The sequence below is a fragment of the Perca fluviatilis genome, chromosome 19 (genome assembly GCF_010015445.1).
Source record: "Perca fluviatilis chromosome 19, GENO_Pfluv_1.0, whole genome shotgun sequence".
Lineage (NCBI taxonomy): Eukaryota > Metazoa > Chordata > Actinopteri > Perciformes > Percidae > Perca > Perca fluviatilis.
Window position 1 is genome coordinate 26,738,182 of NC_053130.1, and position 18,931 is coordinate 26,757,112.

At 41.9% G+C, this 18,931-nt stretch overlaps 1 protein-coding gene across 1 annotated transcript; it reads right to left on the reverse strand.

The window, feature by feature from the left end:
- Positions 1–1,370: 1,370 nt before the first annotated feature.
- LOC120547698 (L-threo-3-hydroxyaspartate ammonia-lyase) lies at positions 1,371–15,188 on the reverse strand. The gene is made up of 11 exons (XM_039783256.1): positions 14,929–15,188; positions 11,228–11,555; positions 10,826–10,942; positions 9,495–9,736; positions 7,771–7,936; positions 5,910–6,009; positions 5,673–5,748; positions 5,296–5,421; positions 4,715–4,882; positions 4,553–4,610; positions 1,371–2,334 (listed from the first exon to the last, which is right to left on the reverse strand). The coding sequence occupies exons 1-11, from the start codon at positions 15,042–15,044 to the stop codon at positions 2,236–2,238; spliced, it is 1,596 nt and encodes a 531-aa protein (XP_039639190.1). The 5' UTR covers positions 15,045–15,188; the 3' UTR covers positions 1,371–2,235.
- Positions 15,189–18,931: the final 3,743 nt, after the last annotated feature.

The window sequence follows — 18,931 nt, forward strand, 5'->3', positions numbered from 1 at the left end:
TATCTTCTTCTTCTTTGGTGTTTTAAGGCAGCGGCAACTGCAATAGGGCATACGCTGCCACTTCCCTTACTGCTACCATAGATGGCTGCTACATGTACCTAAAATGAAACAATGAACCAAAAAAAGATACGAAATGATGTCAGGCGAAAGGCTCGCTCACAAAATAGATATCCCAAACCTTATACAAGCAGGAGGGCCTTGTATGTAGTGTAGTGTGTGTATTGCAGGCAGAACTGCAAGTCATTCAGGCAGCCCTGGATGTCTAAATGAGTATGATTGTGGCCTCCTAATGTCTCATACAGTAGCAGAAAGAAAATGCCTTGGAGATGGCACAGCTATGGCACAGGATAAAAGCGTATGGACTTTTATGGGAAGAAAAACCTACATTGTTTTATGTTTGTGTTAGGTGCAGTGTGTCCTCTGATTGCCAAGACGCAGAGAACAATTTTCAAAAGCCAAAGATCTTCCTCATTATTGTTATCTATGTGATTTCAATACGTTTCTGTGAGATTCAATTTCTGTTTAGTTTTTTTTATTTCTAGTCATATAACAATTTATACATTCATGTGACATCCCTGCAGCATACATATCCCGATAGCCCAGGTTGTTCTTGTTGCAACCGCATAACATAACCAATAACATTGGTGATTTTAGACCCTTTTTAGGGGGGCTCAAACTAAAAACTAAACAAAAATCAATTTTAGTGCTTCAAGTGAGAGTTTGCGAACTTGTCTGTTAGTGACAGAGGACAAACAATTACAGGTTCAAATGGTTTGAAACAGGTTTAATATCCTGTGTCGCTGTCGCAGATGCTACGCACCTGTAACCCAGTCAAGGAAAGGGTTAACAGAAACGTAGCGATGGCCATTTGGAGGTTATGGTGCCAGACTCCCGCCTTTGGCTGAGTCTCTATCTAATCTGTCAGAGGGAGAGCAGGAGTGCGGTTGTGAAGTTTAACGTCGGTAGTCCCCAGAGAAGAAGTTGGTAATTTCATGGCGCAGATTAGAACCCACATTGAAACGTAAGCAACTAAAATTGCTGAATGTTAGAACATTGTGTCAAATTTGTCGTTATTATTGTGACTTATAAAGTGTCAGGTTTAGTTCCATCATAGTGTCAAAAAACGTTATCCGACGTTGTTGTTCAGTAGCTAGTTTAGAGATTATCGGCTAATGAAATTACTGATTTAGCTTTTTTTTTTTTGCATGGCGCTGTATCCGTGTCACATTCTCATTAGGGACTGAGCCCCCCTAAAGGTCTGATCCTAGAATCGCCCCTGTTACACAAGGAATCCAGGCAAACCAAAGATTGGAAAAGAATGGCTTAGCCCTCAGAGCGTTAATGATATTAACACATCCAGCAGACACAAAGTAACATTAGCGTTTATTTGAAGTTGTGTTCAAGCAGACTGACAAACCTGTTGTCCGAATGAGGCTGAACCAGTAGCACAGGGTCATGATGTCCTCTGCTTACGGACATAAGAGCATTAGCCCGTCTTAAACAGCCCAGTCTCCACTAGAGCTGTCTCTAGCCATTAATCTGGCCATTGGGCAGCATAAAAACAATTTACTTCCACATCCTTCCTCACTTTTACACCAACCAATAAGAGAAAGAAGTAGAGAAGATTTGAAAATATGTGTACATTTTGTTTCTCCCAAACATCAGAAAACCATCAGAACAAGTCATAGAATTAGTCCATTTTTATTTGGAGATCACTTACTTGGATTTAACTCTAGCATCTCAGACAGTATAAATACAGAAATATATACAACAGTTTAAAAACAACTTGGATTGAAAAATACATATATTTTATGCTGGTGGTTTAGGGAGCTGTATAGTGTGTACTTACTTTAGAAAGAGAGCACTATAAGCCTGTACTGTATCTACAGTGCATGATTCCTTGTCTGTGATTAAACTATTAGAACTATATTAATCTTCTGAATGCAGTCTAACCACTTTACCGTAATGACGGGGTGCCATGATTAAAGAACAATAGCAGCATAAGTAATAGAAGTAATACATAATCATAACATAAGCTACATAATCTCAAGGCTTTTCTGTATACACTTAGGTTAGCTTGTCTTAATGAGATTCCTATAACATAGTTCATACCGTGTATATCATAGTAGTGTATGTTACAGGATGTGTGTGCACGTCATCTCACATTTTATGAATGTGTCATTTCGTCTTTTCTTTTCTAGTGTTAATTTAGTTTAGTTCATGTTGTTGTTGTGATCACCGGTCCAGCCAGCATATAGACGGGTAGCGCTCAGTCAGCGTCTTGCGCAGATGATTGCTCTGTGTCTTATCCCTGGTTTCCACCACACACTCCACCTGTCGAAACACACACACACACACACACACACACACACACACACAGTTAGCCCTTTGACATAACACACACTAGAATAAAAGAAGTGAGCGCGTCGCCGGTTAATTATGCAACACCTTTTGACACGGCTGGTGAATAAACAGTACGGTGTCAATTTGTCAGTGCGACTGCAGAGGCTATCCTGAAGAACCAGGACACAACGAGACAAGATACTCTTGTATCAAGACGGAACAATTTCTTCAAGAAGATTATTGAATTATGTTTCTTTTGCAGCGGAGTTCATCCATGTCCAGTGACAGCTTTTTTTTTCATTTGTTTATAAATACAATTTTACTATTTTACCTTATTTAAACGGTAAAATCGTTTAAATACGATTAAACCGTAATCGGTTTAAGATAGGAAAGAGGAGAGCGAAGGGGGCCGACACGCAGCAAAGGGCCACAGGTCAGATTCAAACCTGGGCCGCTGCCAAGGACTCAGCCTACATGGGGCGCACACTCTAATGGGTGAGCTAGAGGTCGCCCTGAGGTAAATACGATAGTGAGACTATGCAACTTTTGCTAAACAGCAGCCAATGCTAAAATGCTAATGCTAAAACTTCATGCGGCGGTCATATGGTGTCAAAATAATCAGAAAAATTAGTTTCCAACAGCACGTAAAGTCGGCGAGGATTTTGGTAAAAACGACTCGTCGAGTTGGCGTCATAACTGTCACATGGCGGGCGAAAGTAAATGTTGGGTTGATAGTCTTTTCTTTTTTTTTTATTAAATCACGTATTGAATATTAATCACAATTTGTATTATGGTATTAGGTTGAAACCATTAGTTGCTATCCACGTAGAGTGAACTACATTAGAAAAGTTATTTATTAGCATTAACCCCGATAACAGGTCAGTTAAGGCAATATTTTTGTGGTTTTAGGGGAATGTACTGGGACAAAATCACTAATATAAAGCTTCAAACTGGAAATAAATACTGGAAACAGCTGTCAACTTGTTGTTTAAATGCTCTGAGCTAGGGCTGCACGATATGACCTAAAATCAAAATCACGATTAATTGCACATTCTACCTCAATAACAAGAAATGAACGATAATTAATCACGTTCTAAATGTTTCCAGACGACGGACACTGCGTTTTTTTTGTTGCTCAGTTGACTTGGACTCGGTGTTTGAGTTATCCTCTATTATGCTTTCCATTTGGCTGACTGGTCCGGGCGAAGTCACGTGACTACACATGCGGTGGAATGTTTTTAAGGAGAAAGTAGGCCTATGAACAGGGATCAATTATCAAAATTATCGTCATGGGATAAATACGTCGATAACAGCTTCAGAATTTTGATGTCAATACATTTTCGATTAATCGTCCAGCCCTACTCTGAGCAATACAATACAACACTTGTTCTTTGAAGCGTCCATGTTTTTTCCACATTATGGGCCCTATTTTAACGATCTGAAACGCCAGTATCAAACGCAAGTAGCTTTGTGGGCGGATCTCGGGCGCTGTTGCTATTATACCGGCGGGATAAATGATTCTTGCTCCCAACGCAAATCTAAAATGGGTTGGTCTGAAGTAGCTACATTACTCATAGGTGTGGTTTGGGCGTAACGTGCAATAAACCAATCAGATCGTTTTCTCACATTCCCTTTAAAAGCAGGCACGCTTATTCCATGGCGGATTGCTATTATAATGGAGGATTTGCTAGGTGCACGTTCTTAATACCTCCATGGGTGCGCACGCCAGGAGCGGTTCACAGCCGAAGAGACCGACGTTTGCTATTGATTTTTCTATTTGACAAAATGTAAATAAAGAAATGTCACAAAAACATACTTTCCGATGTTTTGGGCTCACTCTCACTGAATCACGAGGTTATGAATGCATGGTGATATTTTTGCAATGTAGTCTCACATTAGACCGAGATGACCTCACTATAGGCAATGCAGCTCTTCTACCTCTCCTCTCAATTGTGATTTCCATTTGCTTGGCTGCCTGTTCTGCCAATTATCCCAGCCCTGGAATCGCCCCTGCCGCATACATATTCTACAAAAAACAGCATAGATATCTTTATATTTCACTTGATTTGTATTTTTGGCCCTCTGAGTCACACAATTTTGTCCTGCCAACTCAAAGCCATAAGTTCCAATGGAAATGACAGAAAAAGAAGAGTGGATTGAAGAGGAGGAGGGAAAAGAATGAGGTGAAGAAGAGAGATTAGTCGCCTACCTTTGCCTTGAAGAGGTCTGACTTGTCACTTTGTCTCCGATGGCAGACGTCCAACAACCTGGGAGGACAAAAAACAAAGAGAAAGCAAAGAATTAAGGGTAACATCAAGGGGACATTAAACATTAAAACAGAATGGACCTTAGCATGAAGTGTTGACCCTACCTGACGTCCTCTCTGGACAGGACGTCCAGCAGCTTAGCCATGTCTCCTGGCCATTCTCCCAGCTTCACAGAGAACTTACTGACCCGATCGTCCAGCACCAGGGCCCGGTCCACACACTGCCTCATCAGCTCCAGCTCCATGTTAGCGCTGCTCACCACTACAGCGACCCTACAGCAGACACACACATACACACACACACGCACACAGACACACACACACACACACACACACACAACCACACACAGAGGAAGTCTTGTTTAATCTGCAGCCAAAGGGATTAGCTCTGCTGACATTGCTGTATTGCCAACATGTCGGCTTCTCAGGCATGAAGAAAAATGTCTCAGCCCTCACAGTTAGGACTATATTTAATATGATACAAAGGCTTTTACATAATAAAAAAAAAGAAAAAAAACTACACACATGGTCCTTCTACTGTATAAACATGAAGAGGAGTGCTTTAGTTATGAGATATTCACCTATTAAAAGCAATACATGAATGCTGCTGTCTGTTCCTGACTTCTGTCACAGCATTTCCCAAAAGGGCTCAGTCAGGTTCAATAATACTAACAAGTCTGACCCACTTTTTGCCTTTCAGTTCCGGTAGCTGTCCAGCCAAGATGGCAGCCAGTCCCATGGCTCCCTCTGTGTCAACAGTGGAGCGTTCAAACTCCTGAAACCGCAGCATCGCCACCAGAGAGTTCTCCTCACTGTGTTAGCAGAGGCAAAGAAAGCAAAAAAAAAAGGGACAGCAGCCTTTCACATATCACAATTAGTAAACAAGAGAGCATTCCCACAGTCCGTTACTTTTTAAAATGAGGTTTGATGTGAGAAGATTTAGTCAAAATTTCAGCAGTCAAAAGATGGCTTATAACAGTGAAGCATAATCAGCATTTTATCAGGCCATATTTTTTACACACTAGATAGTAAAACCTTTCAAAGTGCTGTGGAGATGCGGTACCTGACAGTGATGACTTTATCTACAAATTTCTTTGCCAGCTGGAAGGTGTCAGCACCCAGGGAGCGCTCCATAAGATCTGAGAAGAGACAGAAGATCAACATACGATCAGTTACTGCTGGAGAGAAATCACGAAGCCATATGTGCAGATACTAATGACGTTCATGCAACGTTCATGTGACAGTTCTGTACTACATGTCTGGAACCAGAACCGACTAATAACTTTTGAACTGAGCTTACCTCCATAGAGTTTCTTATTGGGGTTGCTGTGCAGGTCTTTGATTGGACTGTCAGTTTTCAGAGATTGTAGCAGCAGAGGGAAACCTTCTGGTTCAACTCCCTGTTGGAGAAAGTCCATGTAGTTTCACCATACTACCACATTTATAAACAAGAGTCTACAGCCTCTGTGAGGCTTGTTTAGACACAACGGTGCTTTGAGCTAAATGCTAACAATTTCAATGCCAACACACTGATGTTTAGCAGGCACAGTATGTTTACCACGGTCACCATTTTGGTGTAACATGTTAGCATGCTAACATTTGCTAATAAGCACCAAACACCAAGTACAGCTGAGGCTTTTAGATTTGCAGGTATTTTGTCATAAACCAAAGTATTGGACAAAATTACATTTTGACCTGATGGTGGCACTAGATGAAAAAGTAAAGGATCACCAAAGTTATAAAAAATTATCCTGAGAGGGACATGAATGTCTGTACCTAATTTCATAGCAATCCATCAAACGGTTGTTAAAAGTCCAACGTGTGGGAATTTCTCCCAATCTAGCGTTGAGATCATATATCGCAATCAACTCTCTCGCACCACGCAGTTCAAAGTACGTATTACAGCTACGGTAGCCTTCACGCTTCAAAAAGCCGGTCTTTTGCTCTTTTCAATATCCTTTTTCTTTTTCGGGGCGAAGAAGAAGACTCCTGTTCCTGAAATTTGGATTTTGAATACGTGTGGTCCTCCATGTTTCCTTCTTCAAACTTGCCGGGGCCAGGAAGCTACGATACCCATTAGCAGCATTAGCAGCACCTGTGAGTTTATCATGGCGCGAAAGGCGGAGCAGCATGTCCTGTATGTCCCTTACCGGCTAACGTATTTCAAGATGGTGCATGAATATGGAGCGTCTGGCCCAGTTCATGCGAATGCAAATGTAAAATTTCAAGCCAAAAGGAATACTTGGAATTGATGGTGGAAGTTTGTGAACGGGCAACACAGATTTTGATAATGAACAACTAAACATGTTACACACTGGACCTTTAAGATATTTAAGTCCGGACCAAAGTGGTGAATCTACCGACCAACCAACAACAAAATGCCATCTATAGAGGCGCTAGTGTGGTTAAAAATTACGCCTATTCTCCCTAATCTACATGTTCTCTTTTATGATACAAGCAGAATCCAGGACATTAAATGCAAGACCTTTTTTCTTCATATTCACCTAGAACATGTAATGCAGACACGTTGCTACTCAGGCAGACTTCATTTCAAAATAAAATTGCTCATGCAAGCATTCTGCCCACTGTAATTACATGCGCTACATCTTCGATCACAGATGTAATATAAGACCGTCTTCAATACTATACATTAATAAAATGTGAAGAAATTGTATGATTACTGTATGAAAACAGGACCATCTCGGCAGGTAGCCTAATCAGCCTCTGTGTTGCATTTTATAATGTTCACAACTGGGATAAACATGACAGTGAACTTGACTGATTGCTTCCTCATACATAATAGGGCCATTTCTGTATGATTTCAAAAAAGCCTGTTGTGTTCCTCCAGTATAAACAGAGCTAAAGCTGCCAGAGTTTCAGCTGTGGGCAGATAGTGGAACAATGGAAACACTTTAAATACATTTATCTAGTTAGGACGGAAATCCAAATGGAATGGAAAAAAACAAAACACTAGAGAGATGTAGGAGGAGACTCATCTTTGCAATAAGAAGTAGCCTGAGGCTGTATGGGAAATGTGACCTCATTTTAAGAAACAGCACTAAACACCACTGGTGTGAGATAGAGGCAACTCATCCTATACGTTATAGGTGCTATGGTTAAACAGATATTTATAGAAATCTCATTTCTGAGCGATTACTTACTATGACGAGAACTCGTGAGTTGAGGTGTTTGATGGCTGCAGCTGTGCCAGCCAGTAGACCATACTGTCCAGCTGCAGGAACAACCACTGCATCCAGTTTGGACACTTGCTCATAGATCTCCATGCCAACTGTGCCCATACCTGCCAGATACGCTGCACTTTCATCTCTGAACATCAGAAAACAGAGAGAGAAGGAAAAAGAATGAATCAGGTGAAAATGATCAGCTGACTTCATAGGTGTCCTTTGTTATACCCTTCTCATCTTCACCTCTCCAGTTGATCTGCACTGTGCACAAAAATAGCAGACTTTGTTTCATCAGATAAAAGAAAATGTTTTCTTTATGTCAAAACCTGGCTCCTACATTACCCACAATGCAACTCAACTGCAGACAGTTCAGCCAGAGATTAGGGTGTGTTAGGGTAGGCTGCTCCTGCTAGCCACAAGCAGAGATGAAGAGCGGGCTGCACTTCTTTCTAACTCCAGCCTGCAAGATTTCTTTTCATTTTCAAACGCTGACTCGCGTGACATCATTTGAGGCTATGTATCTAATTTTGCCCAGCTCCCTCTGGAGACACAAAATGCTTGATACAACTTTGTTTTCCACATATGCTCTGGTACTCTCCAAGACCAGTTAACCAACTTGAATGTGTAATATGGGTGGAGTTCCCCTTCCCAAACACACAAAATGCCTTCCACTGACCACGGCCTGCAGTTTGCAGTAACTCTCCAGCTGTAACAACAGAACAGATATTCATCGCAGGAATTTTGATATGCGAGAAAAGGTCTAAACCTTGTGTGACCAACTTGTTTCAGGTCGTGGCCAGTGTGTCGGTCTCACAATAAAGTGTGTCTTTAATACTGCAAGTGTTGCTGGAGTTTTGACTCTACTTCCGCCACGCATCTCAAGGAAGTGTAACCTGACTCCGCCAGATGGATTTGCTCGGCATATCCATCTGGGAACTTTCCGTTGGAGAACTTTTGGGAAGGGGCAAAAATACTGCTTAGCTGATTGGATAAACCATCTGTCTATCAGCACCTATGTTGATGATAGACGGGCCAAATCAACCAATCAGATCAAACTCTTGCCGAAACCAGTCGGGAGAAGAGCAAAAACATCTTTTCCTCCGAGAAAAGCCTCCAGTGCCGTTTTTTTGCTCTTCTTTCAATGAAGGAATACTTCCTAATTCGGATAAAACTTGCGCGATCGCTACGCTCATCTCATCCGTGGAAGCTGCCATGTTGTCTAGACTAACAGTCGCTTCTCGTTGCGTCACACCTAAACCCGCCTCAAAACCAACTGGTTGGTCGGTCGTTTGGCGAACGGCTCCAAATCTTCTCCATCTCAAGATGCCAGACTGATCTGCGAGTGGAAAACTGGAGCTCGCGAGATCAGGACGGTCTCACGAGGCTAAAGGAAGTGAGCCTAGTCCAGAAACCCCCACTGCGATAAATCAACCAATGTGTTCCTGAGCAAGACACTTAACCTCTAGTTGCTCCAGAGGCGTGTGACCTCTGATATATAGCCATTGTAAGTCGCTTTGGATAAAAGCGTCAGCTAAATGACGTGTAATGTATGAAAATCACAGGTGTAATTAATAACATTAACAGCTATATATAGAGTCTGGTGCATACTGGCTCACTGGATTGGCTGGGAGCAGAGCCGTCGTTAGTTGAGAATGTCAACGCTACAGTGAAATGTTAGAGTAAGTGTGAGTGGGACTGACTCTTCCAGGTAGAGGTATCCGTTCTCTGTGGCCAGATGGCAGGCGTGGTCCTGGGAGTCGCGGCTGGTGCTGCCGTAGGAGATGACCATAGCGCCGTAGTCTCTGTAGATCCGGAGGCGAGGCGAGGAGCAGCATGACGGCATGATGACGAACACCGGGATCTTCAGCTCCACTGCATGGTGAGCCACGGCCATGGAGAAGTTACAGTCAGTAGCCACGATCACTCCCTTCCTCTGCTGCGCCTGGAGGGACGAAAACACACGCTGAGCATATATTCACATAATGAATATGTACACACAGCCAACACCAATAGATTTGGTGGAAGTCAATGAAGAATCCTCTACAGTGTATACTGAAATGTCAAAATCAGTCAAAATGCTCTTTTACTGGGGGTAATATGCGGGATTATTTCTTAGCAAATTGTCGTTTTTTTATATTTTTGGATTACAAAAACAAAGATATAACGTAAATTAGTGATCTTTAGAGGTACTGGTAGGTGGATTTTGGTACCTTTGATCAGAGCTAGGCTAGCTATTTTCCCCTGATTCAAGTCTTTATGCTAAATTACGCTAACCTTATATTTAATCAACAGATATGAGAATTGTATCAATATTCTCATCTAAGTCTCCACCAGAAAGGGAATGCGCATATTTCCAAAAATGGCAAACTATTTCTTTTAAAAGGCTGAAATATTTTGTATTATGCTGAAGCATAATACAAAATATTTCAGTGTGTAGGTTGATTTCTGGTTTTAAATGTGCTACATAAAGCATATATACTGTATACTGTACACAACAAAACCATCATCAACTTGAAAACTTGCAACCAAATGAGGTCTTCCATGTCGTATTGCCTCTTTCCTAAGCCAGCGTTTCTCAAAACCTAGAACACAATACCCATAATCCCTGATGCTTCCTGTCACAAAGAAGATCTCTGTCTTCTCAATCCATCACCCCTTGTCCTTGCCAGAAACTTAAAATAGCCTACACCTAAGAAACCCAGAAGCAAAGCTCCAAGTCATACTGCTGACAATGATTGAAATTCAAAAGGGAAATCAGACTCAAATTGCTCATAGACGTACAGTATACGCCTGAAAAGGAACACATTGCCAAGCCCCTGCCAATTAAAGCTGCACTCAGACTATTTTTAACCCTACATTTCAGTAATGGTCAGTTAACACGTGTTTCTGCACGAACACACACATACCGTAGTGAATCACCCTAGCTGTGACCTCACACACAGGAAGGGATCATCCTCTCTCTCTCTCTCTCTCTCTCTCTCTCTCTCTCTCTCTCTCTCTCTCTCTCTCTCTCTCTCTGTCTCTCTCTCACCTGTGTGAGGGAGGTGAGCAGGTACAGGACTCCTCTCTCCTTCACAGAGCCTGTGTAGTGCAGGTGTTCCTTCTTCAGGTAGATCTCCATCCCGTACTGTTTGGACAGTCTGGAGTACTGCACACACACAAAAGAAGCAGCATGTTACTGTAAGAGCAGCTCTATGTTTATCTTTATAAGTGATCTGATCTTTACAGTCGGTCAAAAACTATCACTTCAATTATTCTACCCTGTGGCCAAGGAAATGGCGAAATGAATTTAGCCTTGTTTGTTCATTCCTTTTAGTCCTTACTTTTACACTGTTTCTGGGTTGCTGAGACATTCAAACATTTTTGGACCCGTCACTTTCTTTCCCACCACATAGCTTCAAACTACGTAAGGTCATGCTCTGCTAGCGTATACCGTGCAGGGTGTCTTCTGTATCACTGTCTGGATCCTGAAGGCCGCTGCGCTGATGTCCTCAAAGCGGAGAAACTGCACAAGAGGCCTGTGGACGTTCCGGAACTCGCTGAGGCGTCTGGTTTTGGGGGGGTCCATGAGCTTGATCTCAGGACCCCCCACCACCTTGGTGTCATAGACCTTCACATCCCCATTGAGAAGCTCCTCCTCACCAAAGTCCTTCAGCCGCTCCGGTTCAATGAGGGTGGCTCTGCTGCCCACAGTGCCGTTACTGACGGGGCCACATTTGTAAGAGCCGCCAGGCTGACTGGGGCCCAGACGCAACTCATCTCTGGGAAAGAAGACAACAGACAGACGATACGTTTAAATTTCAAATCATTTGTGAAAACTGATCTGTAGTTTAGCAAAATGAATTAGGTGGATGCTAATTTGGGATTTACCCTACTCTACTTGATTAGAGTTTGTTTCAAAAGGCAACAACAACAGAAGTCTGACAAAATAATCGTAATGTAATCATCGTAATGAATTAGATCCAGACAAGTTTCAAGGACCGAAGAAACCAACTTTAGTTACTTACCCAGTTTGATCTATGTAGTCAATCATTTACAGCTAATAAACTTCCAGAAATGTTATTCTCACTCAGAGAAATCTGGTGGGTAAAAGTGTACTGTATGATAAAATATTTGCAGAAAAAAAACAACATTGAAACAGAAGTAGACCTTAGATAGGGCAGAGTGAAAGAGATCAAATCAACACAAGTTTATGTTTTTAAACTTTCAAATTCGAGTCTCACTTGGATATGAACCAGAATAGAAAGTAGTGATGTCTATGTGTGGCCTCCAGCAAACAATAGCAGTGAAAGTGAAAATCTTAGAAGACCACAGCAATCCCTTAAATCACCGCTTTCACCCACTGCCCTCAGGGCCAAGGTACAGAGTCCCATGTGCAAAAATCCTTTGTCTCTTGAAGCCTGCTTGCTACCTCAGCACACAACGCTTTATATGTATTTACTTCATCTTGAGTCATCCCCATCGAGTACATGGTTCTCCTAATGTAGCTTATATTGTGTGTAAATGTGTTTTGATGTGTCCTGGCTGGCTGTGATATGATGTTTTTTTATAGCAGATTTTGCACACAACCAAAGACACATTTCTGCCTGTTGCATGCAAAAAGTAGACAATTAACATTTTTTAATTATAGGTTCTAAACTCGTTCCTGAGAAAACGTTTTTTCGATGATAACGTCTAGTGTCATCAGTATACAGTGTTAGAGCTGCAAGAACGTTGATTTGTTGAACTTGCATACCCCCCGAACACATTGAGTCCAAAAAAAAAAAACATTAGACACTGAAACTGTAACTCAGAGCCACCAGTCCTATTAACATTTGAGCTTGGGTGTAAGTGACATTTTTGGATAATCCCTGAACTGATTCAATTGAAAATAAGCAGACCCTGGGATGAAGGTACCGTATGTGAATGTACCCCCACACACAAACCCCCGATTCCTCAGTCTAAGATGAATTGATTCACCTTTCATGCCAACCCAGCTTCCACTCACTGTGACGGATTACATCTAGAAGTCAATTAATGATTCATTGGCTCCTCTTTTTAGGGGACGCACAAACGATTAAAGTGTCAATTTAAGGCCGCATGCAGGACAGTTTGATTTATAACAGCTCAGGAAATGGCCATCAAATATAATCACTGAATGACTCGGAGTGCCTTGGTAGCCGAGTGGTTACAGCATATTCCATATTGGCTTAAGGGGTTCAAATCTGGCCTTGGGACCTTTGTTCCATGCCACACCCCTCTCTCTCTCTTCCCCATTCTTATTCGGTCCACTTTCAAATAGAGGTGCAAATGCCCAAAAAAAGAATTTGGTATATAGTTTATATATACATATATAGTATATCATTTAATTTCCTCCTAAATATACTGACTCTACTTTCATTTCTCAAATGACATTGCACATTATAAACACAATAATGGGATAACACCCTTTGCAGATTAACCCTGTCACTTAGCCACTAAAGCAGATTACAAATAGTTAATAGCTAAGTTTGAATAAGGTTGTGCAGCGGAGCCATGCCAGTTGTATCCAGATCGACAGTGTGAGCAAAAAGGTTGTGTCTCAGTGTTGTTTTTTTTAACCTGCCAGATGAGTGGGGTTTGCTGTGTCATGAGAGTCCAGGTAGAGCTGAGTAACTGAAGAAGAGTAACGTTGAAAAGAATCCAGTGATGAAAATGCTTCAGGGTGAGCTTTTAGTGTGTTAACATACCAAGAGGCCACCAGGTGGAGCTGTTCTCCCAAACAACCATCTGAATCTGCCCGCACTCTGCAGAGAACATCCCAGTCTATTTATATCACAATGATTTGTCATTAACAATACCGCAACCTTTCACCTCATCCCCAGGGTCCATTACTGCCCTCTGTCCCATTTGCCAGTCACTTTCAGTCTGTTAGTCAGGCGCAGTGGGCTCTTAAACCGTCCGAGGTTCCACCTGTGATTAGGGTGCTTCGGTTCACAAACAACATCAAAGAGGAAAAAGAGCAACGCGCCAGCTAGTATCAAGCCTCAAAAAGCCTCCACAAAAGAGATGGTAAAAATAGCTTCTTTAAATTCAAATTGGAACAAAAAAACTAAAAAGTGAGGACAAAGCAAAAGGGAAGGAGACATTTCAGCCCACCAGGCTTTCATCATTGCACTATCTCAGCTTCTTGATGTCCTTTTAACGATGAATGCCCTAACTGGCTGCTGAGTTGCCTTCTTTTCCTACTGGAACAATGTTCACTTGAGAGGAGAAAACGTCTCCAAGCACTATATGACCGTGATTGTTGATGTTGCATTGTTGTAAGTGCAATTCTGTATATTTCTGTCATACGGGCGAAGGCATGACAGCTTTCTTTGTCTGTTTTAAAAAAAAAAAATTTTAACCTACCAAGATACCACAATTGGATACTCCCAACAAAGTACTTGAAAGTTAGTATATTGTCCAAAATCATTCCAGTGTATTAAATCCTGACAATCATGGTATTCCATGTTGGCTAAAACCCTACTGTAGATGTCTTTTATATATTGCACAAAGCAGCGGCACAAGTATTGCACTAAAAGGATTCGTGATCAACCTACCTCTTTGATCCTATGCCACGTCTTTCTCTAAATCTATGACAATTACCTGGGGACGAAGAGGAGAATAAGGTCGACGACTGCGAAGGAGCAAGTCTACCAGGGTTTGGAAGGTTGGGAGCTGAGGAAGAGGAGGAAAGAGAAGATGGGAGATGGAAGAGGAGGAGGACATTTCTGCCTGTGACCTGGATGGAGCAGGAGAAGGTTTGGAGGCAACCATCTGAAGAGAAAGATGGTTGGAAGGGAGTTCGTAAAAGCTTGATTTGGGGATCGCAGCAGCCAAACATGGATTTGGAAGACAAGTGGGTGGTTGTGTTGATTTCCTTTTGCATCTTATTAAGGTGAGGAGGAAGTGGCAGAGGAAGAGATTGGAGATTTGAGGGTGTGCTTGTCGGGGTAGGATGCAAACAAAGTGGAAAAGGAGGAATGGAAGTAACTGGAGAAAGAGGCACTGAGGCTGTGGAGGTAGAAGTCATCTCTGTACCCTGGGCAGAGGGTAAATCTGTCGCTACGGGGCTGAGCTGGTTAGGGAAGGGGTGTGGGGGATCCAGGGGGGCTACATGTTGTAATTTCCCACCTCTGCCAGAAGGGGTCATTCTCCTCGCAGTCTTTAAGTGCAGGCCTGGGTGCGTACAAACGCTCAAGTCGCTCGCTTAAGTAGCTCGAGTAGAATAACTGGGCAGCAAAGTTCATCCTGATCGAAGCACTGTCCTCCTACAGTCCAACAAGTCTCTGTATCCGAAACCCTCTCCTCCTCCGGCTGCTGTGGTGTGTCCCTTGGATAAGAGGACACTGACTGGAGCTACACCCACGGTGCAACGTCCCCTGCCCCAGCCCCCTCCCTCTTTCCCTGTCCAGAGGCTATTTAAGAAGGGATTACCCAGGGACACATGCATGGTGGCTCTGCAGCATCTCTTCAATGGCCTGGCACCTCCCAACGCTCTATTCCTGGTCCCAGACCGGGATTACTACCCCATTCTATGACGTTGTGCTAATCAGACAGTCTAAGGAGATAGATGCAGACTTAGGGTTTATCTAGGGAGCAGTGATCTGGAGGCTCAACCACAGTGAAGAAACGACTCTGGATGGAGGATCAGAAATGAAAGAAAGTGGGGTGGTGGGTGCCTGCAAGTTTGTGTCCAGAGAATTACAGGATCCAATAATTGCATCTACAGAATTAGTGAAAAGGAGCCATAAATAACTCTCATATCTCCATTTTCCATATCTAGAATCCAGATGCACCTCACCTCAAACTGCTCTCTGAGATACATAAAGGGTATACCGTGGACGATTTTCTGTTGTAACTTGAAAGAAACTGAGGCAGGATGTTGCTGCAGAAAAGCAAGGCTTCCCTGAATATAGAGTACATGCAGTAAAACTGTAGAGAGAGGCTGCCATCCACACAGTTAACAGAGACTTTAGGGGAAGTGGAGTAAAGGTAAATTGTCTGCTGCCAGCACTCAGCAGGCAGTCAGGATACTATTCAGCTCTGATCGGATGTCCAACGTGTCCCTCAAATCTGAACTGAGGAGAGACAGTGATGCCAGCCACCCAGATCTGTCCCAGCAGATCTTACTGACTATCTATAAGATGATCTGAAATTAAATTAAAATAGCCAATACTTACAAATCGACATCCATTTTTTTATTGTTTGTTTTATTGGTAAGATGACACAATTTCAAGTCTAGTGGGCTCTGACTAGTCCACAGACGCTTCTAGTAAGCATAAATGCACATACTCTGTAGGGGCAGGGGCAAAAGTAAAAAAGGTCAGATTTGAGTGGTAGTACGTAAATTCTGCAAATGCCAGATTGCGAGCAGCCCCTCCTCTTTCACCGCATTGCACGGAGAAACAGAAGCCTACTTTTGAAACAAAGCAGTTTGCTTAAGTCCGTCACGAAAAGACGTCGTGAAGAGCAGGGTGGAAGAGCAGCTCAAGTCAGCCATCATTCTATCATCGACCCAGACATCTAGTCCTGCGCCAAGAAGTAACAACATGTACGTGGCTGCTAATTCCGCCCTTTCCCCGTCAGCAGCAGAATGTGATTTAGCACTTGATTCTTCAACTAAGACATCCACCCCTCCGTTTCAAAGCATAGGTACCTGCAGCCATGCACGCAGAAAAGCAGATTCAAATATTTTAAATATGAACCATATTTTACAAGGCCACACAGGGGTTACAGGGGTTACCCCTAAAGCTCACACCAGAGAGGCAGTTGGGCCAACCAGAGGGGCACATTTTGACACTTGTGAGTGTCCCATTAAAACAAAAATCCTATACACACTAAAGCTGCCAGTATGCTTCTTTAAATATGCTTGTTGGATGGTTGAATTGTGTCGTGAGGAGACACATAAATCAATCAGAAAATTGGATAATAGAAACTTTATGTGGCAGAAAAGATCTGCATGATTTCAAATAGAACTTTCTTTGTTTAGACATAAAGGGAGTGAAGTTAACCGGACAGCTGAAGTTATAATAGCGTAGAAAATGTAAAGTAATGGACCGTTGATGAGGATCATGGTTTTGTCAACGGAAGTTATAAATGCACAGACTATGGGGAAGAAAAGTAATACCCCATTTGAATATCTGAAAGATTAATCTTCATGATTTGGAAACTATGGTACCATTTGATGAAATGTCCACCATGCAGGCAGTAAAGATTTGGTACCAGTCTCGTCATCATACAGCGAGTAAGCTGACCACATGACAAAAGCTCAACAAAAACTTGGAGTAGTGCTTTCAGTCAAGCCGTCGATGGTTTCGGTAAGTACCGCAAATGTACAATAGGATTAGGAAACAGTCAATGGAAACCAAAGGTCAGCTAATGACTTGTCTTAAAAGCAAAGGGTGGAGCTTTGTTTCTTTTGATGGAGTCACAGACTTTACACACACACACAACCACACAACCACACACCTCAGCCAAATGAGATTTACAGTAGCTGCTTAAAAAGAGGCAGAAAGACGGTGGTTGCCAGGGGCCAGGCAGGTACCGAGAGCTGACAACAACAAGGTTTAGTGAGGGCCATGTCCAGGTGAAGATGACTGACTGGATGAAACGATGAAGTCGGTGAACGACTGGTCCAGTGGTGGAATGTAAACTAAGTGCATTTACCCAAGTAGGCTAACTGTACTTAGGTACAAATTTGAGGTACCTGTAGTTGAAAAAACTTTAATTTTAAATGAAACTATATACTAATATATGAGCAAACAAGTCCAGCTGGAATGATAAGCCGATTGATTAAACACTTAGTTGATTGACAGAACTGCTTTGATCGTTTCCTGTCTCTAACATGTGAGTACTTTTACTTTTAATTCTTTAAGTACATTTTCATTATGATACTTACATACTTTGACTTAAGTAAGATTTTCAATGCAGGACTTTTACTTGTAACAGAGTATGTTGTTGTGTGGTATTAGTAATTTTCGTAATTTAGTAATTCAATTCAATTCAATTTTATTTCTAATATCAAATCCTAACAAGAGTTATCTCAAGACACTTTACAGATAGAGTAGGTCTAGACCACACTCTAGAGTTTACAAAGACCCAATAATTCCAGTAATTACTTATGTAAAGGATCTCAATACTTCTTCCACCACTGCGAGGGTCTCCGTTGTCTCTTCATGCTGGTGAGGAAATTTGGTCACCATGACAACTGACAGGCATTACAATGAAAAGACAAAAACAACTCTTGACAGACGTATAGACAGCACAAAGAGGAGGAGTGGACAGAAATAAACAGAGAGAAGGTGACCCCGCCTCCAGCAGTCTGTCACACCACAGATCAGCATGGACGCCGGCCCACTGGACGCCATGATCCTGTGGCTGTGTGTTGGCGTAGACGCTCTGTGCTTCGCCGTGTGTCCACCAGCCGAATCAAGGGTCACCACGTCAACTCTGACATGCATTTACATTCAATATGGATTACAATACTCTTTCATTTCTACCACACATTCGCATGATATTTCTTTCACACATTGAAATATACAGTATGATCATTTCTATGTTCCAGAGTATAAAAATGTTATTATGCTCAGACTTAGGTCATGAAAACAACAGGAAACCATATTTGACAAATTGTGTGATTGTATTTTAAACTGTGAACAACTTTTTTCTTTAAGTTTTTTGATATCTCTAATGTCATATCTATTTTATGGCCCAAAAAGCAATAGCTGAAATGTTTGTAATGCTATGTAAATCACAAAAATGATCTAACATTAATACCCCACATTTAACACTTATATCTCAGTCGTATTGCTTTGCATGTGTTCTCATGTTTTGCATGTTTAAATTAGGACCTAACAATGTAGCACATTGGTGTTAAAATAAACAATATATATAAGTACATCTTTTTTTTATTATTGCTCTGCATGCTTATAAAACCACTTTAATTACCTTTTTAAACGGAAACGACCTTACATTTTTTAGGGTTACTCTGTCATGTCTGTTTGTCACAACTCCGCAACAGTTACTGTACAGCGTACTGCTCTTGATACATAAACTAACTAATGAATAAACCAGTAAATGTTTCCTGAATAATTCATAAAAATAAGCGTATTAGTGAACTAGCCGTCTGCATGTT